The sequence below is a fragment of the Elgaria multicarinata genome, chromosome 10 (assembly GCF_023053635.1).
Source record: "Elgaria multicarinata webbii isolate HBS135686 ecotype San Diego chromosome 10, rElgMul1.1.pri, whole genome shotgun sequence".
NCBI lineage: Eukaryota > Metazoa > Chordata > Lepidosauria > Squamata > Anguidae > Elgaria > Elgaria multicarinata.
Window position 1 is genome coordinate 60,942,158 of NC_086180.1, and position 21,847 is coordinate 60,964,004.

The 21,847-nt window shown below is 40.0% G+C and overlaps 2 protein-coding genes across 6 annotated transcripts in view; one reads left to right on the forward strand and one right to left on the reverse strand.

Moving 5' to 3' along the window:
* Positions 1-398, forward strand: part of ZDHHC2 (zinc finger DHHC-type palmitoyltransferase 2) — a 42,629-nt gene extending 42,231 nt beyond the window's left edge. The window contains exon 13 of the mRNA XM_063135999.1: positions 312-398. The gene's annotated coding sequence lies outside the window, so the exon portion shown is untranslated. The remainder of the gene's footprint in view (positions 1-311) is intronic.
* CNOT7 (CCR4-NOT transcription complex subunit 7) lies at positions 1-21,721 on the reverse strand. Of its 5 annotated transcripts, none has more exons than XM_063136003.1 (7): positions 21,701-21,721; positions 19,267-19,466; positions 15,365-15,558; positions 13,666-13,827; positions 7,506-7,650; positions 2,760-2,870; positions 1-1,418 (listed from the first exon to the last, which is right to left on the reverse strand). In XM_063136003.1, exons 2-7 carry the CDS (start codon positions 19,381-19,383, stop codon positions 1,290-1,292), a joined length of 858 nt encoding a protein of 285 aa, XP_062992073.1. In that variant the 5' UTR covers positions 19,384-19,466; positions 21,701-21,721; the 3' UTR covers positions 1-1,289. The 5 variants fall into 5 exon arrangements, with proteins under 5 accessions (XP_062992073.1, XP_062992071.1, XP_062992070.1 ...); XM_063136001.1 differs by lacking the exon at positions 21,701-21,721 and adding an exon at positions 21,527-21,679; XM_063136000.1 differs by lacking the exon at positions 21,701-21,721 and adding an exon at positions 21,504-21,679.
* Positions 21,722-21,847: the final 126 nt, after the last annotated feature.

Here is a 21,847-nt window from a genome sequence, read left to right on the forward strand (position 1 = left end):
TTACAAGCTTCAGGTAACTTTATTAGGTACAAATGGATTTGTTGTTTTACAACAAACATCTTTTGTAGCAGCTCCAAAAAAGGACACATCTATCTTCCTTTTTCCATTTAGCTCAATATCAAATTGGCTTCAAATCTTTGGATCTCATCCTTAAGTTGAGTTGTGTTCATCTATTCAAGTATTCAATAAATAAGGTTTTAAAATAGAAAGTATTTTAGGGCATAGCTTGCTGAAATAGGAATAAGAAAATGGATCCACAATTAGTGTTGCTAATCTAATTGCAGTTTTCATCCTTTCAATTCCACTCACAGACATGAAAGCAAAAGAAAAAAGAAAAAGAAAGAAAAAAGGACACAGAAACTTTCCTAAAGGCTGTAACGCTTGTTTTCAGACCCAGGGCAATTCATAAGGAATTTCTCCTAAATATACCCCTACACACTGAGAACTGAAGAGGAGCACAGATTAGATGCCATGCTAGAGCCTCTCAATTTAGTGGAGTGTACCCAGGAGTTATTTCCATCACAGAGCAGTGTTAAACTGGCACGTTAATTACAAGCTAGTGTCTACAAGACACATTTGGAAGACTGAACACCAGTTTAGAGATAAGAGCAGCTGCTAAGATTTCAGTAATTTTGAACACAAATTATGCAGTGAGTATGATTTGGTTCAATGGATCTGAAACAGGGCGGCGGGAGTGGGGACACACATGGACACACACACACACACACAACATGACAACCCCAAGGTTGCTCTGTTGGTGGATGAATATTCCCTCTAGGTCAGGGAAGATGAACCAGAACTTCAGATAAAACAGAGGATCTGACTCCGAGTCTCTCTTCTAAAGTGCAAATGTGATGGTCCACAATCTTGAATAGCTAAAACTCCTGTACGCTGGAAGGGATAAACATCAAACGGGGAAATTGGTTACAATCAGTGCCTAGTTCAGTTTTGGGAAAGAGAGTGGGAAAGATAATAAACCAATACTAAGACCAATTAAAGTTTACCAGAAATTTCATTATCATTTTAGCTTTCCTCTTCTATCTGCCACACTGCTCCCTACATGTGCTTACAGATGGGCAAGGTACAAGGCCACATTTAACCCAGAAATGCCTAAACATCAAGGTCAAAGAACCAGGATAGGAACAGTCAAGTTTAGTACATACAAAGGAAGGAAAAAACATGTCTGATAAAGAGAGGAAAAGAACGCCTTATTGTCCAAGGGATTCAACCAGAGATAAAACCTATGTACAAGCATGTGGAGCTCAGAAAAAGTGGCTTCCTATTTCCTGTCATGATTGCTTGTTGGCTTCTTCTTCATATGCATTTCCTGTTCCATTCTGTACATAAGATGAACCAGAACCAAGACCATACAAGTGACCACAGTACTTGGCATCGTCAATGTGATCTTCAAAGAACATCTGAAGAAAATTTAAAACAGAAGTCATTATTGGCCTTTCTTTGAAGGCAAGCAGTAAAGAAAGCAACCTTATGTGACCTATTTCATAGATGAAAAATAAATCCCAAATAAAATACCTACTGGCACAGTAAGAAAAATAATGATTTAAATCCCACTCTTGTAATAAAAGCATCAGAGTGGCATACAGCATAAACATAAACCATAAAATAAATCAGTAAAATTTACAAACACAATAACTAATTTTTAAAAGCAATAATTAATAGCACCAATATTTAAAACATAAAACAACCCAGCAGCAACAAGGGTAAGCGTTATTAAGAGATTAAAGCTGATGACAATAAAACTAGGTGTTGCACATCCCATCAAAATAGGTGTCTTCAACTTCTAGTGAAAGAAACAAAGAGGGAACCTGACTAATTTTAACTGGGAGAGTACTTCATAGTTGCAGTATTGCCACACTTGAGCTCATTTGCCAAATCTCCCAAGATAGCTCCAAGAGCAAGGCCTCTGATACTGAGTGTAATTCCCAGGCAAGCCTATAGGGGTGCAAATGGTCCCTAAGGACCCACTTTTCCTTCATTCCTTCACCAGAGAGAAAATTCCACGTGAGCTGGTTCTCCAAGCAAAACACTTCATTCAGTTCCTCAGGAGAAGCCAGATGGTTTGGAAAGCAACTGAGCCTACTCAGACCTCTCTACTGAAAAGCCCCACTTCTTCTCCAAGGGAAAGGAACCATCATGTCTCAGCAGAAGATGGTGACCTGCAGAAAACGATGCTTCTCCCCTCACCCACTACCTGAGAAAAGATTATGCAGCACCAAAGGAATGAAGGGAAAGAAAAGTGCTAGAAAGCTGGCTACTACATTTTAATTAATAACGAAAGTGTAGAAATATTTTCTGTGGGTGAACACTGCACACTAGAGGAACAAATAACAGAAAGCTGACTAGTAGAGTATGTTTTGTCATGTAAAGACATTACTGACTCAACTCCATTAAAAACAAATGTTGGACCACATACTTTTTCTTACATTTCCATACATTCACTCTACCCATGAAACAGTATGCTACTCCCCCTATTACATTTATTGGTACATGGCATGTGTGTGTGTGTGTGGAGACTGTAATCTGTCTTCTGGTCAAAAACATTCACAAACACATTGAGGACAGGTTCCAGAGGGTAACTTGCACAGTTGGCACTGATCCTGCCTCCACAGGGAGTCCACCTTACACTTTGAGAAATCTAATTCCAGGGTCAGGTTCACTGGGCACAATCCGTGACCATTTAAATGACAGATTACTTTCCTCCAAAGGTTTCAGACAGAACAAAAATAATTCACACCTACCTCTCTCATTTTGAAGAAGGCCATGCCAGTTAGTAGAGAATCAGATCCTGCCTGATGCTGTGGACCTATCCTCTCTAACTCTAATTGCTCGGCAACTTCTTGCAAGCCACCCTGAAAGAGAACATCGCAGCACAATCAGAAGACTTTATGACATCAGGTAATGGAACAACAGCTAAAGAATTGGTTTCCACCTCTCCAGTTCCTGAGAAGGGAAATGTACAACGAATATGCAATTGCAAATACATGCTTTTTCTCAACCATAATCTTAGCTGAAGTTCATTAAAGTCTTAGCAAATGGTAAAAGTAATGGTTTTTTCAGGATACCTGTTTGCGTGTGTGTTTTTGTTTTTATATTTCAAGCCACAGAAATCAAATTGAACATGACAAATCTTGTTACATGGCCCACACCAGCATTGAGGACAGCCAGGCATTTCAAACATACCTTAAAATTTCCCATTGTGGGCTTTGGCAGGGTAGGGGGAGCTGCAATGCTGCATAATCAAGTCCCCCAGCCCAACTGAAATGCCACCAGCTTACCAGCTGCAACTACTGAACAAGAGCCAGTTCAAGAAGACCCTGTTTATATAATGCAGGCACTGTGCCTTTGCAGAGGCCTTTAAGTGGCCTGCCAGTAATTTCAGGCCCGGATATGCAGCACACATTCACACAGGGGCAGCATGAGAGCCACACTTCAGGGCTGGGAAATCTAAACAACAAAATAGAAACCTACACAATTGCAAAAGCTTTAGTGGGAGGCATGTGTTGCCCTTAAAATGTTGTCTGAAATAGAAGCTACTGCTTTCCCACCACCACCACTTAAGCTCCAGATTTGGGTTTTTCATATTAAAGACACCAATGTTTTAAGAATTTAGGAAATATTTCTGCACTATCATTCCATCAATATAGGACCCATGAAACTGAAGTATATTTAATAAATCAAATGCATCAGGGAGTCCAAAGAAGTTAGAAACCACTCATTTTTAGTTTTTCTAAAGGATATCACACTAAATTAGAATATGCAGTGCATTCAAGCCACACCGGCTTAAGCACTTCTCAGCATATGCAGAATATATTTATTTATTTATTTATTTAATTACATTTATATACCGCCCCACAGCCGAAACTCTCTGGGCGGTTTACAACATTTAAAAATAGTAAACATTAAAAGTATACAATTTAAACACACACACACACACACACACACACACACACACAGAAACAGTATAAAAACAACAGTATCCATTTAAAATATATGAGCCAATGGAGTCAAACCCCACTGTCAAAATGAGTTATGCCCTGAACTATATTGAAACCTGATTGCACACAGAAAACGACTAGAAAATTATTGGAGTATAGTGAAGGTTAACACACATATGCACTTACTTTCCTGAATACCTTTTCTATTTATGACTGGAGTTGTCACATCAGAGATCAGATAACCTCGTATCCATTAACAGATTTGTACATGAAGATAATTCACTCTTGGGTGTGATTGGTAGAAACTTTTGATCTCATGCTTATGAGATTACATTCAGCCTAACCATCTCCCTGGTGAATTTGAAGAGCTCCCATTTCCACCTGTGTCTAGCATGTAGCCCAATTCATGTAGGTTTCTCTTACTATGGACAACTGTAGCATAAGGAATTGCAAGGCTAGCAGTTCACTAAAAGTGTTTATAAGAACTCCCTCAAATTTGTGTTAAGAAAAACTATCAGTATATTTTTTAAAAACGAAAATCAAGTTGGCATTTACAACAAGCGATATAGGGATAAAAATAAGGACATGATGTAAAGCAGCCTTCCCCAACCTGGTGCCCTCCAGATGTGTTGGACTACAGCATTGGCCATATGGAGGGCACCAGGTTGGGGAAGTGTGGTGTATAAAATCTCACTGAAGTAAAATATGGATGACAAAAAGGATGTCTGAAACATGAATAAGGCAAGCAAAGTCACCATAAGATAATAAGCACATCAGTTACTTTTGCACTCCATGGACAGGATCATGGACCAGCCCAGGCAGGGCACTTTGGAACCCTGGAAAGAAACAATCTTTGGTTCTATGTAATCTTTCCCTTGCTTTTAAACACATCTTCACTCACCAAATACACCTTCCACTTAGCTCCACCAGAAGGGTTGAGGATGAAGCAAAACACAGACACTAGTTGGTAGAGGAAGGTAAGCACCATATTTTGGGGGGGGGGGCAAGAAGACATCAAAACAAGATGCACAAAGATGTCACCCTATTTGTCCTACCAGTGGCCTTTCAGGAACATTCAAAAGAAGCTGCAAAAACCTCGGAAATTTTAAAAACCAAACAATGTGAGTGTTGGCCTTTGTCGAAATATGCTACTAATGTGCACACCCTCCCCTGAAACAAAATTGCCCTCAAGTTGTCTTTTCCACCAGAAACTTAAAGAATGACAGGAGATAATACAATTTATTCCAACAATCAAGTATCGATTTATTTTCCAGCAAGTTACCAGAACACACAGTATTTGATCAGTTATAGAGGTTTATACATGTGCAGCCAGGAAGAATTCCAGCTCCCATTATGAAAACTGTATTCGAACCATTAATTTAGAAAGGATGAGCGTGGAAATTAAATTGCATGGCTTGTAGTTCAAACAGTGGGGTAACATTCCAGTAATGCAAAATTGGAAATGTTGCTACTATTATCTGTCCAGTCAGCTTTTTCCTCAGAGACAACTCCATTCCATGAGCATAATTTCTTTACGAGATTAATTCAACAGAAGGGCAGGAAATCTCACTCCACCCCTCAAAGCCTTCAGTGTTATTACCAGAACTTTCAGCATCTGCATCCTTTTCTTTAAAAGAAAATAATTGCATGCAAGCAATTCCTAAGTTTGACTACAGGGCAAATAGCTTTAACCACCATTTTTCATCACTAACTAAGCAAGATTACCAGGGGTCACCAGTTACCCTTAAACACGCATTTAGCCGCACTGCAGATCAGCATCCAGTTTGTCCTTGGCTTCTTTGCTTATAAAAGCCCATGCGCTTTTCTTCATAATGCTAAGCTATCCCTTGCCTCAGGACAGTCATTTTCAGTACCAGTCTGTTTTGAAGGAGGCTTTCCTTATGTCTGTTAACACCACAGGAGTGGTAATAATCCACTTTGCTGTTCTTCCTTTCACGCCTCCATTTTCAGTGTACATTTGTGCTTCAGTTCAACATGTGTCTCCAAATGTTATGCCTAACAGAACAAGCCAGTTAGTAGCCGAACTGGCTTCTGAGCAGAGAGAAAAAAACATCCTATATTTCTTGACATGCTCAGCTGCCTTTAATTGTATGCAGTTAATTTGCTGTTTCATGACCTATATACCTACTTAACCTCACTAGGTTGCTGTAAGAAATGGGAGCCCAGTTCACACAGGAGCAATAAACAGTAATGCCACATGGTGAGAAGCTTCCAAGTGACTGTAGTACCTATCGATGCTAACAGCTGCTACAGCCACACATGGAGAGTCCCTTCCCAGGGCTCCCTCAGCGCTGCCAACTGCTCGCCTTCCAGACACACCCAGCTTCTTCCTGCAACAGTTGAACAAAAAAGCTGCTACAGTTCACTGCAAGTTATTTATTCCTCTCCACTGCTACCCATTGACAAGGCAGCAAATGTTAAGAGCAGCATTCCTCAACCTGGTGCCCTACAGGCGTTTTGTACTACAACTTCCAACATCCCTGACCATTGGCCATGCTTGCTGGGGCTGATGAGAATTGAAATCTAAAACATCTCAATGGCACCAGGTTGGGGACAGCTGGGAAAGAGCATACTGCAGAACAGAACCTCAGAACAGCTGCTACAGTCAAAGGCTTCTCATCACTCTCTTTAGAGCTCCTGCATGAACTAGTCTCAGACTGCATCTTCCCTAGCTCAGGTTTGGAAAACAGGAACCTCTCAGTTGACTGAGCATTTTGACTACAATCAAAGGAGACAAAGGGCATGTGCACATGGCCAGACATTTGCCACCTAAGGTCCACGCAGGGTAAAGCAAATTGCTTTTGAAACTTAGGTTTGTATCCAATGTTAGTTCCACTTAGAACTAAGCCGTTGAAATGAATGGGACTGGCCTACTCTAAGTAGGACTAACATAGGATTCAACCCCAGGTTTCAGAAGCAGCTTGTCATTCAGCACCGTGAATTGTAAGTTCCCTATTTTTCAGAGAAAACACTCCAATGGGATTCCATTTTGTCTAATTACATGGTCCTGCCTCTGTTTTAAATTTAAACTAATTCTTTTTCCAATGCAAAATAGACTGGATTGCCTAAAGCTACACTAAAATTATTTATTTACAACATTTGTATGCCACTCCACATCTAAACAGATTCTGGAGCAGTGAAAAAGAGATGAAACAATACCAAAAGTAAAAAACCACGGTATTATGATTATTCTTTTTAAAAACAGTACCAATTAAACCATGGCTCTTCAATCAAGGAAGGCTTGCTGGAAAAGACCTGTTTTCAGGAGGTGCTAAAAACAAGTGTTGGCTCCTGCCTGACCATAGGAAGGGGGCCACCACACTGAAGGCTCTTCTCCTGGACATCTAGTTTTCCATTAGACTCACTGCACAAATTTCTCTGAGAGCTAAGTTTAGTTGCAATGGTTTATAGTTGATGCCATAAAGGCAGAAGACAAGACAAAACTCATTTGTATGTTTTTCACCCAGAAAAGAAACACTACTCCAGAAAATGCTGATTAATCGTTGCAGAGAGCATTAAGCCATTTACCTTGAGATTTTTGCAACTCTTCATAAGGTACTTCACATCATAAATGACTGGGAAAAACAATCTCAGTATCTCAAAGAAGTCCAGTTCTTCTTCGGGTAAATTGGAATTCGTCAAGATCTTGATCAGATATCCAAAGTCATAGCCACTGCAAAGTAACCATAAATGGGGAAAAAACAAAAACACCTAAAATTAGGTAGGTAATAATTCCAGAAAGTCTTCTTTTTCAAGAGGCTGCAAGACCAAGAAGCATTTCCAAATCCCTTCTCTTTCCTTAAGCATTTCTTCCACCATAGTAGATGCATTACAATTCTAGCAAAATCACTTATATGATGAGCCTCTTGCTCATATGGTTATAGTTATAGTTTTATTGCTGATTTGTAAAATGTAATTTTATTGTTGTATTTAATATAGTGTTGAGGTTGTTATTATGTTTGCAGTATTGATAATTTTGTTGGAAAGCAGTATATACATTTGTGATATAAATAAATAAATGGAAACCAATGTGCTCCATATGCTGATCTAGATATATCTTTAAAGATCTAGAAACCTCTCTTCCCATGTCCAATCACTGTAACTCAGGTGCAATGCAAAAAAACTGATTTGATAAAGGAACAGTATTTGAAGGAATCTGAAGCTTCTGTGCTTAATTGGTTTCTGCTTTAGGGCATGTAAACTGGCAAACTATAGTTTGTGCTTGCCCTCCAAACCAACCTTTCAAATTACAAGCTGGTTTATCAAACAACACATCTAAGGCACATTTCCCCATATAATATAGGTTTAGAGTAGACACCCACATTCAAAACAATTGTCAAAAGTCAATTTTAAGTCAATGCACAGCATATATTTTCAATAATCATAAACAATGCTTGGTGATTCACAGCAAAGTTTGCTGGAGAAAGTTGTATATACACAAACAAAGACACGCCATGCCAAAATACACATCTGCAGGTGTTTTGCTTTAAACAGAGTCTAAAACTGGCTAAACCAGCTATATGTATCTTTGTATACAATGTATTTCCCATTAAGTAAAGGAAGGAAGTAGTTGCCCACAGCAAAGGGTGAATCCAATGAACTGCAGACAAAAAACTACCCATATTATAGAGTTTCCATGTCACTCCTTCCCTCTGCAGTTCCCTCTGTATCCCAAAAACAACTCCTCCAAAGTCCACACCTCCAATGTTGCACAAAAAGCTGCAGTATGAATGGAAAATTCTAAGACCTCCAATATATACTGAAACATTTGGGCATGCACACATACATGGCTCTTGCAATCCTGGGCAAGTTCTATTTACGGATTCATAATGTGTGAATCTGCATTTTTAAAACCACACCCCTAAAATTAATATACAGGCATTGTTGAACATTTTTCAAGGAACAGAATACTCAGTTTTATGAGCATGCAATTACTGAGAAGTGAGGACATGAGATCAATTTTAGTCATTCCTTTTCAAACATTGCAATTTTACTTACAAGTCCCTCCATTTCCACTGGTTGCAAACAGCTGCTTAGGCAAGACTTTTTTTAAAAATGTAACCATCTGACATAGATAGCTTATGACATGAGTTTGAGCTAACATGTCTTGCTTAAGGGATTCATTATAATTCTCCTTTTAAAAGAAAATATACCAAATGTGCATTTAATGGTGATAAAATGATTGTGAACATGATAATATATTACCGTATTTCTTCGATTGCAAGCCATCGATTGTAAGACGCACACTAATTTCAGTAACACCAACAGGAAAAAAAAACCTAAGACACACCTGCGATCCTAAGACGCACCCCATTTTTAGAGAGGTTTATATGAGGAAAAAAGTGTGTCTTAGAATCGAAGAAATAGGAGTTAACTTTAGCTATTCTTAAAGAATGGATAAGCACTATACGCATGCAGAAATTACAAGCAATTTTATTAACTCTACTCACTCTAAAGATCTTTGGCATGAAAGAATAGCTTAAGGAGAATCTGAATCTAAAAAAAAACCTAGTCTTTTAAAGCTCCGCTATGTGTGTTGTTGTTTTACAGAGCTCTGAAGTTATGTTCTGCAAACTGCAGCAACATTCTGAGCACTGATAATGGCCCAAACCAACAGAAAGCAAAAAGGTATCTAGAATTCACAACTATATTTATTACTTGCAGAAATTCAATTAAGGAAGTTTTGCTACTAGATTTTTTTTAAAAAAAAATCTTGCCACATTTATAACATACACACTGTTTGGGGGTTTGTTGTAAAAACATATATTTTAAGTGGAAAGTTTAATAATTTTGATGTACAGGAAATATTAAACCCACAAATATATTAATTTCTATTAAAATGACATTTTAAACCAAATTCCATTGCAATATTTTACCAGTACCTTTTTTTAATTTTTTAGATATTTAAAATTATACAGTAAACAATGTTATGCTCACAGTAAGAGCCAATAAATTACATTTTAGAGGATGAAGCCTCTGTGTTTATATTCTATACAACTGTCAATTTGTTCTCTATTACAGCTTAAGAGCAGCATTAAGCATTTATTTTCTTGAGGCTTAACTGCATTACAGTACCTGAGAGCTCTTTCTCTAAAAATTCTGATATAACTGTCTGTCTCCCCTTATAATAACCGCCGTTAATTTGCTCATCGTTACATTCCACGTTTTCTTAAGTCATTCCTCTATCCCTTCAGAAACTCTTAACCAGTTTCCTGTTACCCTTTCAATTTCCAAATCATTTCAATAACTATTAACAGATCCCATCATTCCTAGGTTTACTTTGTACACAATTTCATAAATCATATATATACACACAACTAGTTTATTATTTATTTACTAAATAATTTATTTACTATATTTATTTACTAAATAAATAAATAAATAGTTTAAACGGGACTTAGCCCGAAGTAGGTATAGAGAATTGCAGCAGCTAAAGCCTGCAAATGTATGCATGAATGTAGGCGTAATGTCCACTGAATTCAGTGGGAATTACATCTGAATAAACTTTCATAAGATTATGCTGTTAGAACTACCTGCAAAGCTAACATAAGAACATGTCCTATTATTTCTCTGTTGGCATTTACTATACCCTTCCAAACATCTACAATGTTACATTACTATATATGCATAAATATATCATCTACGGCTTGACAGTGTAACTATACATTCTCAAAGCTTTTGTAAAGTTGTCCTTAACTGCAATATTAAATATGGCAGGCTCTGTTGCACATATATGTTTCCACTGTTCTATACCTGTATCACTCTGATGCTTTCTACTGGCATCAAAGTATAATAAATTCCAAAGGAATTCTGAGTTTTTATATTCAATAAAAAAAGTTGTACAAAGCCAATCCTGTTTCAAGTCACCTAATTACTTTGCAAAAGCACTCTATGGACCTTATTTGTACAGGCAATAATCCTGTATCTTATTGCTTATTTCACTGTATGCCCATATTTTATTTCCAACATGTAAATCAACTTTCCCCATCTGGTTGACGTCAGATGTTTTGGACTACAATTCCCATCAGCCACAGCAAGCATGGCAAATGATTATGGATAACTGGACTTGAACTCTAAAACATCTGGAGGGCACCATGCTGGGGAAGGATGATGCAAGTCTGATTAGATTTTATAATCTACATTTCCCCAAACAATAACATTACTGACTGCTTACGATATGGATTGCTAACATTATTCTAAATATGAGAGTGCAATAACAATCAATTCAACAAGTACAGGATTAGTAAATATTCAATTAGTAAAAATTCTCTAAGCTACTTGCTATATCCAAAGCCTGCTTGCTACATTTAAGACAGCCATCCCATCTGAGGGCTTTCTTCTCCCCTGTCGATGTTTTACAAGCAATGCTGCCTTTCATCATCTCTATAAATTAATCCCCATTCACAGAAAACCATCTATTGAAAGATTTTTTTCATATAACATTGCCAACACCAGCAACAAAGCATAAACTGGCCCAATTCCTTCCTTATCATAAAATTTGGTATGACAGCAACAAAAACAGACCAGTCTTTCAATGGGGGAGAAAAAGGATCCTGTAATTTTAAAGGTTTTTAAATTATTTGAAGATTTCTAATATTACTACAGCAGTATCTAAACTCCAAACAATAACTTTTCTCCACTAGCTGCTAAGTTAAATAGTCACAATTTTAATTACACAAAGACTGGGTTTGGATGACAACATAACCAATGGTGGGTTAAATAGTCAATGGTGGGTTATTGTGTTGTTTGCCAGGACATTTTCACACCAAGGTTGGTTATTTGGCAGAAACAACCAACACAAATAACCAACGGTGTGCGGAGTTGATTATTTCAACAACCGCTGATTATGGTGTCCATGGGTCAGGTGCCGTTGTCTATTTCCTCCCACACAGTTGGTTATTTTCGGTGATTATTTATTTATTTAAAACATTTATATCCCGCCCTATATCATTAAGATCTCAGGGCAGCGTACAGATAAAAGCATACAGTATAAAATAATATACACAGCTAAAAACAAATTAAACCATGAACCAACTTAAAACAATATATAATTTAAAAGCAGTAAAACAATTAAAACAGTTAAAACAATGTGCCACCTTAGTGAATTTAACCATTAAAGGCTTTGTTAAAAAGCCATGTTTTCACTTGGCACCGGAATAAAATCAGCGTTGGCGCCAGTCGGGCCTCCAAGGCGAGGGCATTCCACAGTCGGGGTGCCACGACAAAGAAAGCCCTCTCCCTTATCCCATCACAGTGTATGTGTTGTGCTGGTGGGATGCAGAGAAGGGCTCCTCCAACAGATCTCAAGTCTCGGGCAGGCATATATAAGGAGGTCCCCTGGCAAGAGCGACCAAAGCGGTGTCTGCAGCTCTAGTCTAGCAGGCAGAACTCGCAATGGCTGATGGGATACAAGCGGGAAGACTGAGTGGAGAAGTGAGAGAGGGCGATGTGTCAGTCAAACACACCATTGGCTAACAGTCAACTCGATGCTGCCTTCAATCCACACCACGGTTGATTATAAACATGTTGTGTGGGGAGTACCCCCTTGATAATCAACCATGGAGTTGACTATTAACCCACCATTGACAAATTGTGTTGTCCGAATGCAGCCAAAGCAGAATTTAAGCTCTACTAATGGCCCCTACCTAAATGAACATATTATTTTCCCTCGCTGAAAATATTAAGAACATGTTCTTAAACGCCAAGGGAGCAACTTACCTAGAACAGCTGGTGCAGCCTTTGACATTTCAAAAGACTGGGTGACTGGACCACTCAAGCCTGATGAAACGCATATGCATAAACACTGATAGGTCATGCTCATCAGCACTGGGTAATCTTGAACAAGATGGCTGAATTTAAGGCAGGTTCCTCAGAAAATTCTCCGGTATGTACACATGCCAAAACTAAGCTTCAGTAGGAAACTTTCCACACAACAACCCGACAGAAGAGGGAGGTGGTCTTTCAGAACAGTTAACACATTTAATGGAGTAATCCACGGTTGCAGTATGTCCAGTGTGCCACAGAATGCTAAGCAAAAAACGTTTTCCAATTGATGCAACGGACTCAAATCATTAGAGAGTGCCTACACAAATATCTAGATCAAAATCCACTCTTCGAAAGTTGTTTTCAACCACCTTCTCCTGTGGGGAGTGAGGGAAGCCAAAGGACTAGTATATTGGAACCAGAAAAGAAAATAATCCATGCAGCAACCAAATTAAAAGTTTAATTTTTCCAATATTTGGCATTACAATTAAGATAGAAGGTTCGTGTTTTCCCTACCAGGATTATCAAAGAGTCTTCAGAGCTGTAATGAATTTGGATTTTCCAACGATGTTAATCAACTAATTCCAGTTTCCATTTACCTGCTAAGCGTACACAAAGGGCAGAGATATGTGGCTGTTCCTTCCTCTGACCTGGGAAACTGTCAAAGCAAAATAGAAAAATACAGTGCTCCCTCTCTACAAGGCCGACACTTAGTGCCTCATTTTAAGATACAATTTACTTGTTTCTAACTGCAGCCAAAGTGTAAACTTGAGATAACTTAAAAGCAGGAAAGCTTTTAAAACAAAATCACGTTGCTACATCCAGAACTCATCCAGCCCTGATATTCCAGCTTAATTAGCAGGGGCCATTGTTCTGTCTTACAGTTTCAGGGAATATTAAGTGATATGCTATATGCTGCATTTACCTATGGAATGAAAGCCACTTGACTCCTTCACATAGCACTACGCCCGACGTCATAAGAAGTTCAGCAAAGTACTGAGTCTCAATTCCTTCTTCCTCATGTTTTTTGAACTGGATTCCAGATGTTGTTAGTAGCTCTATAGAATCCTGGGCATACATGTCCTCTCTAGAAGAAACAATATGAAAAACATTCCAACTTAAAATGCAGAATTTTTGAGGTTGTGTTTCAAACCAAAATCACTACAAACTGCACATTTAAAAAAGTTCATCAATGCAGAAACAATTGTGCAAATTCTTAATTTACAGCATGCTGTTTGGCACTTCCATAGCACTTAAATTAACTGGTAAACATCATTAAGACACATCTCTGGAAAAGTTTCTCAAAACATGCTATTATGGAAAATCCTCTTGCACAATCCCTATTAACATGACCACAACACTCTGTTTGCTTTGTAGGGGCTATGTACCACTGAAATCTGCAACATTTCAGTGTTACCCAGCTCTAGACTAAACTTTATCTCTCTTGGCTCAATAACTTGCATCACTGACACACACATTCTTCTTCTTCTTCTTCTTCTTCTTCTTATTATTATTATTATTATTATTATTATTATTATTATTCAGTTTGCAAGATCAAGTCATACCTGAGTATTCCACCCAACTCTTCAGTCACAATCTGGAAGAAGGCTAGCTAATTACATGTTTTCTTCAAGACCAAGGCTGCAATTCTATGTACACAATGAACTCAGTGGAGCTTAATTCTGAGTAATCATAAGAAGAGTCATGCTGGATCAGACTAAAGGCCTGCCTAGTCTAGTATTCTGTTTGCACAGTGGCCAAACAGATGCCTATAAGAAACTCATAAGCAGAACAAGTGCAACAGCACCCTCTCACTCATGTTCCCAGCAAGTGGCAAACAGCCCAATAACGGACATGATATATAGCCATCATGACTAGTGGCAAATAGTGGCCTTATCCTTCGTGAAGTTGTCTAACGCCACTTTTAAAGCTCTTCAAGTTGATAGCCACCACTGCGTCATGTTGTAGCGAATTGCCATAGCTTAACTTTGCGTTGTGTGGCGAACTACTTCCTTTTTTCTGTCCTGAATCTCTGACTTTACCTCATAGGAAAATCGCTGAAGCCCATTTATCATTTTGGTTGTCTTTTCCTGCACCTTTTCCATCTCTATTGGGCTATCTAGCTGCATGCTTAAACATGCTTGAGACTGGGGTATGTAAGGCTATCATCCTAAGCATGCTGACCCTGAAGTTTCTACTATAATCGTTTTCATAACAATGCTCAGATTACAACATCTGTTACAATTCTTTATTTCACTTAAATTCTATGTAGCACATAATTTTATACAGAAAGAAATACCAAATATAGGTTTTTAAATTACTGTACCTTTAAAAAATGAAAAAGACTGAGTAGGTACTTGCATATATATTAACTTATGACAGTTTCATCTCTGCTTTCAGCAGGTTTTTAAATAGTAGTAATTAAACAGTTAAATGCAATTAAGAAAGCCTGAATAAAGCAAATTAAATTTATAAACGCAACATTTAATACTCTTTCTACAGCTGTTGCAAAAGTAGAGAAAAACACAATTAAACTATTGATATTATTCCTTCCAGGATTTTAAAATGAACCTTCATTATTCTAAAAGGTAAAAACATAGATGTAGTCAAATGCTAGAACTTACGTTAAATTAAATTTAAAATTAAATTGCCATGTTGAAGTTCCCGGAGGGTATTCGCCTTGCTCGTTCATAAATGTCAGCCCTAATTGAATTATCTTTAGTAAGTCTACATTACAGCGGAGTAATTGGTACTGATAGTCTGCGTTGCTTCTGAACTCTCCAATAGGCCGTGCAACTACACCTGGAAACTCTGTGTCCTGAAAAATGAAGCACAAATAGCCAAGGCAAAATATAAATTACTATTAAGGAAAAGAATCTTTTAGGGTTAGATGCTTCACAGAGCCTTGAATGGCTTCCTGACATTAAGGGTCAGGTGTTAGTGCAAACACAGTTTTATAGTCAACCCCAGTCCTTGTGGCTGCCCTTCAAAAACAGTGCAAAGCTATCTATTTCGATTATAAACGGAAGTATTTGGTTTGCATGATTTGTAATTAGCATCTTGTGGTTGCAACAATGTGTAAGTTGGCGGTGGCACAGGGTGGAAAATGGTTATCTTGTTAACACAGGTAGAACCTTGTCCTTCCCTCCCATGTCCCCGTCACATCTGTTTTCCTCTCACATCGGACTCATCCAAGGCTTTACAATGTGGTGCTAATGTACAAGAGTAGAGACGCTTTGGCCCCCTGAAAATGCTATACAGTCTTCCCTCTGTACCACAGCATACCCCACTCAACAGACACCCCCAACCCTCTCTGTGTAGCATTTTCAGGAGGCTGGAGGGAGTGAAGAAGTCTGCTTGTGTCAGCCCAGTTGCATGTCCCTAAATCTGGATCCATCCCAATGTCTTGTGAGGGGACAGTGAGCTGTATTTGGATGTTTCTAAACTTAAAAGAGATGACTGGATTTCAAATCACACGTCCTAAGAACAACTCTGCTAGTTCAGACCAAAGGTCCACTTTGTCCAGTATTCATACAGGCCTTTTAAATAAATTATGCCTGGATCTCTCTGTTTAAAATTCTGCATTTTAAATTTTACCAGTTTTTATTGTTTTATATTGTATTTTAATGTTGCATCTGTTTGTGAGCTGCACAGGAAGCTTCTGTTATGGGGTAATTATATTATATTATTATTATTATTATTATTATTATTTATTTATATAGCACCATCAATGTACATGGTGCTGTACAGATAACACAGTAAATAGCAAGACCCTGCCGCATAGGCTTACAATCTAATAAAGTTGTAGTAAACAATAAAGAGGAAAGGAGAATGCAAACAGGCACAGGGAAGTGTAAACAGGCACCGGGTAGGGTGAAGCTAACAGTATGGAGTTAGAACAAACTCAATATTTAAAAGCTATAGGGAAAAGAAAAGTTTTTAGCTGAGTTTTAAAAGCTGTGATTGAGTTTGTAGTTCTCAAGTGTTCTGGAAGAGCGTTCCAGGCGTAAGGGGCAGCAGAAGAAAAAGGACGAAGCCGAGTAAGGGAAGTGGAGGTCCTGGGGCAGGCGAGAAGCATGGCATCAGAGGAGCGGAGAGCACAAGCGGGGCAATAGTGTGAGATGAGAGAGGAGAGAGAGGCAGGAGCTAGACTGTGAAGAGCTTTGAAGGTCAGCAGGAGAAGTTTATATTGGATTCTGGAGTGAATTGGAAGCCAATGAAGAGATTTCAGAAGTGGAGTGACATGGTCAGAGCGGCGGGCCAAGAAGATGATCTTAGCGGCAGAGTGGTGGACAGAGACCAGCGGACTGATGTGAGACGAAGGAAGGCCAGAGAGAAGAAGGTTGCAGTAGTCCAACCGAGAGATAACCAGTGCGTGAACAAGAGTCTTGGCAGAAGAGACAGACAAAAATGGTCGAATCCTGGCAATATTATACAGGAAGAAGCGACAGGATTTAGCTACTGCCTCGATATGAGGAGTAAAGGAGAGCGAGGAATCAAATATAAAGCCAAGACTACGAGCTTCCTTGACCTGAGTAAGCGTGACATCGTTTGTATCCCGCCTTTTGCCCAATGCTGGGCCTCAAGGCGGCCTTACAAAGTTTAAAACATACACTGGGGAAAACAAAACCAAAAAAACCCATAAATGTTTAAAATACACAACAAAATTATAAGACATTAACATAGATGGAGGGCCAAATTATTCTCCAAAGGCCTGCTGGAACAAAAACGTTTTAGCCTGCTTCCGAAAGCCCATCAAGGAGGGAGCCAGCCTAGCTTCCCTGGGAAGAGAGTTCCAAAGCACTGGAGCAGCCACCGAGAAGACCCTCTCCCATGTTCCCACCAAGCACGCCTGTGAAGATGGTTGGACTAAAAGAAGGGCTTCTCCAGAATAACTCAAAGCACGGGCAGGCTCATAAGGGAGAATACGTTCTTTCAAATAACCTGGACCCGAGCCATATAGGGCTTTATAGATCGTAACCAGCACTTTGAATTGTACCTGGAAACAGACTGGAAGCCAGTGGAGCGGTTTTAACAGGGGAGTTGTGTGCTCCCTGTAACCAGCCCCGGTCAACAATCTGGCTGCAGCTCTTTGAACCAGCTGGAGTTTCCGAACACTCTTCAAAGGCAGCCCCACGTAGAGCGCGTTACAGTAATCCAATCAAGATATAACTAAGGGCATGTGTCACTGTGCCCAGGTCCGACATCTCTAGGAACGGGCGCACTAGCTTTAACTGTGCAAATGCACTCCCGGCTCAGGGCTGAATCCAGAAGTACACCCAAGCTGTGGACCTGTGTCTTCAGGGAGAATGTAACCCCATCCAACACAAGCTGAATCCCTATTCCCTGATCTGCCTTTCGACTGACCAGGATCACCTCTGTCTTATCTGGATTAAGCTTCAATTTGTTCGCCCTCATCCAATCCATTACTGCCAACAAACACCGGTTTAGCACAGAAACCACTTCCTTGGAATTGGGTGGAAAGGAGTAGTAGAGTTGGGTGTCATCAGCATACTGGTGGAACCGCACCCCACAACTCCGGATAACCTCTCCCAACAGTGTCAAGCCAGATTATGTAGGAAGTCCACGAACAGAGCACGAAAGCAACAGTCCTATCATCCTCTGTTTGCCCCCAGAATCTGGTATTCATAGGCCTGGTGCCTCTGAAGATTGGGGGGAAAGGTAGGTGCATAATAGCCTTTGGTAGACCAATCTCCCATAAATCCGTCTTATCCACTTTTAAAACTATATAAGCCAGTGCCCATCACCACACCCTGCAACAGTGAATTGCACATGTTAATTAAGCACCATGTGAAGTAGTATTATCTTTTATCTGTCATGGATCTACTGCCAATCTATTTCCCTTGGAGAGCCCAATTTCAAGTGTCATGAGAAGATGAAAATTTTGGGGAGAATATGTGGGATGGGTTATTTCCTACACCAGCCTCCAGATGTGATACTGGTACGGGGTGTAAACTACATCATTCCCTGTCCTACATGGTCTTCCCAGCACAAGACCCAACTAAACACAAGCAGCAACTGTGCTGTAATGCAGGGATGAAGACCCTCAGGTCCCGGAATCCAAATCCAGCCCTGCAGGATTCCTCAGAAGGCCACGCCCCTTCCATGGCTCTACCCCTCCCCCCCAAATACTGTTTGGTATTTTCCTGTTTTTGTGCTTCCCCTCCCCAGTCTACAAGGCTGAAATGTCTCAGGAAATGCCTACTTACTGACAGCAAGAGCCAAGGTTAAATATGCTGGTATTTGGCTCTGCCCCATGGCACTAAGAGGCACTCCAAAGTGGGCTGAAAGAGGTGCTGCACATCTATTGTAAAGGTAATGTAAGATCAGTCCTTACCCAGGAGCAAGGGTCATTGATTATTTGGGGCTTGTTTCCAATGCTGTATCTGAGATTGTAATCTTCTGTTATTCCTTAACATCTACTCTACATCTTTCCCTTCAATATAGGTTTTAAAGACTATCTCAAGCTTAAACAAAGAAGATCATAAATATCATTACATCATACCATGGCAACATAGTTAAACTTTCGTATAACTTGACGAATTTTCTTCATCTCTTCATCCAGGTTGCAAGCCCAAACTTCACAAATTCTTTGGCTGTGATCTACTGTAGCTGCTGGCATAGTTAGGAGGTTTCAGATACCAGACATCAAAGAGGTATACTTGGGAAAGGGTCAGTTTCATAAAATAGGTTTAAGTTATATACCTAAAGAGACAAACCAAAAAAGGAGACGTTACTACAAATTCATAAAACTATTTGAATACTATAAAAAATGAAACCAACAATCACTGAGGGTTTTTTAATATGCTGGATTTGTTCATCTTGTTTAGAGACAAAAAAACCCCCAAATAAGTTAGTTTACACATTAACTCTTCCAAAATAGGTGTGCTGATTCAGAATGCAAAGGAATCAACAGAATGCAAAGGAAGGTCTCTGGCTAAGCCATCAATTGTTTGTTTAGTTGCTAGATGGATACTTTTATAAACTCATCCGATTGTAATGAATATGTTATTGTATTTGCTGAGGGTTTTTTTATTTGTTTTCCTTTTAAGTTTCTTCAGTTGTGACTCCTTTAGTTGTGTGAATATATAAACATAATAAGATAGCTTAGATAATTGTCTACCTAAGGCTAAAACTCTATACACTTAGAGGGAATAAGTTTCATTGAACTCAACTGGACCTAACAGATAAGTACAAGACTACAGTATATTTGCCATTGAACTGCATGATGGAGTGAATGTTGGTAACGTTAGACCCAATTCAAAGTTATAAACTCTGTTTGTCTATACATGGCAGACAAACCAGCAACAGTGGGAATGCATGTGATACCAATAGATTTGAAATTATTGTAACTTTAATAAAAATAAAATCTAAGTTTTACTGGTGGCTTTTACTAAACTGTTTTCCTGTGAAGCAGAGGACCTTTATTTAAAGGTCATTTATCATTCTTCCAGTATAAAGCAAAGGATATGTACTGCCTAGTCTCATAAATTTTGACTGATTCTGAAGTAAATCCCACTGTGATCAACAGCACGTATGCCCAGATACGCATACACAGGATTGCAGCCTTTGATTGATTATTTATTTCAATGGGACTTGCTTCCAAGTATGCATGCTTACGAGGCTAACCATAAGCAATTGCAATTTAATTTAGTAAAACAATATTCATTTATTTTACTCCACTTAAAATGTATTAGTTCAAACAAGTTCATGTAACGGATTGACATGGATAACAACAATGAAGGCCACTGCTCATACGAGACACTAACACAAACTAAAATGAAATTGTGTCAATAGGTCCAGAGATACGTAGGCAATTAATACAAAAATAAAAGCTTAATGTTCCGCTGCCAAAGGGCATGCTGACTTCCTGGACGTGCAGAAGTAAAATGACAGGAGCAACAGCTGTATAACTGGCAGTACCTTCCACAAATTTCTCCAACCCAAAGGAGAATAAGAAGGGTGTACTACTGCCCCCATGCCTTTTCTCTGACTACCGATGGTTTGGTGCCTTTCCTGTTTGTGCATGTTTTTCTCTCCCATTCTAAAAGGTTGAAATGCCTCTCCGAAGGCACTAAGAACTTTAAGCTAAAATATGCCTTTATTCCTGCCCCTGCCCTCATTTGCCTTTTGGCCCAATCAACCGGTGGAATCCAGCTCCTCAGAGCTTCTCCAAAATGGAATTCAGTCCTTGGGCTGAGGGAGGCTCAACATCCTTGTTATAAGCCATACAGCAAACTAAATAAAACGCAACACGGAAAAGGACACAGAAGCCAAAACCCATCGTGGAAGAGTTGCCCTCACAGCCCCTAAAAATTCGGCCACGTGCAACTGCTGCCATACGAATTCAGCACCTATCACACCACTGCAAGCGTCATTTCTGGAGTATTTGCAGAGGCATGCAGAAACCGAACCCAGCACTTCGCAGCTTCTTTTGTTTTACCCTGAAGCGACTGTAAAAAGGAAAAAGCAAACGGCGCGAGTTCGGGTGCAAGTACCAGGGCAACAGGTGAGGGCGGTGAAGCCCTCCTCCAACTACATGCTGGGCATCAGCCCGGGTTCGCGCGCTTCCTGCCCTCCAGCGCCCTTCATTCATCGGTAAGTGACGTTCAGGCCAGGAGCCGCCGCCGAGCTCCCAACCGCGCCTCCCTCCCTGCCTCCCTCCCGGCCCTTTCCCCTCCCACCTGCCCCCCACCGCCCGGAAACGCCGCCGCCGCCTCGCGCCCCACCGCCATCGCCTACCGGAAGAGGGGACCGCTACTCACGCGGGAAGGAAGAAGAGGGCGGGTCTAGCCGGCACCCAGAGGCGGCGGAGGCAGCCCCAGCGTGGCGAATGGCAGCGAGAAAGCGCGGCAAGCTGCAGCTGCTGCTCCTGCTGCCCCCCGGCCGCCCAGCGCACAAAGCCATTACGTCATCACCGCGCGCTGCGCCCCTATAACCTTTCAACCCGCTCGGCTCTCCGGCTTGCCCCCCTCCTCTTCCTCGCCTTCTCCTCTCCGGATTGGAGAGCCGGCTTTCAGCCAATCAGATTCCGGGATTGCCTCTAGCGGCGCTTCTCACCAATAGAGGGAGCTGCTCGGGTGAAG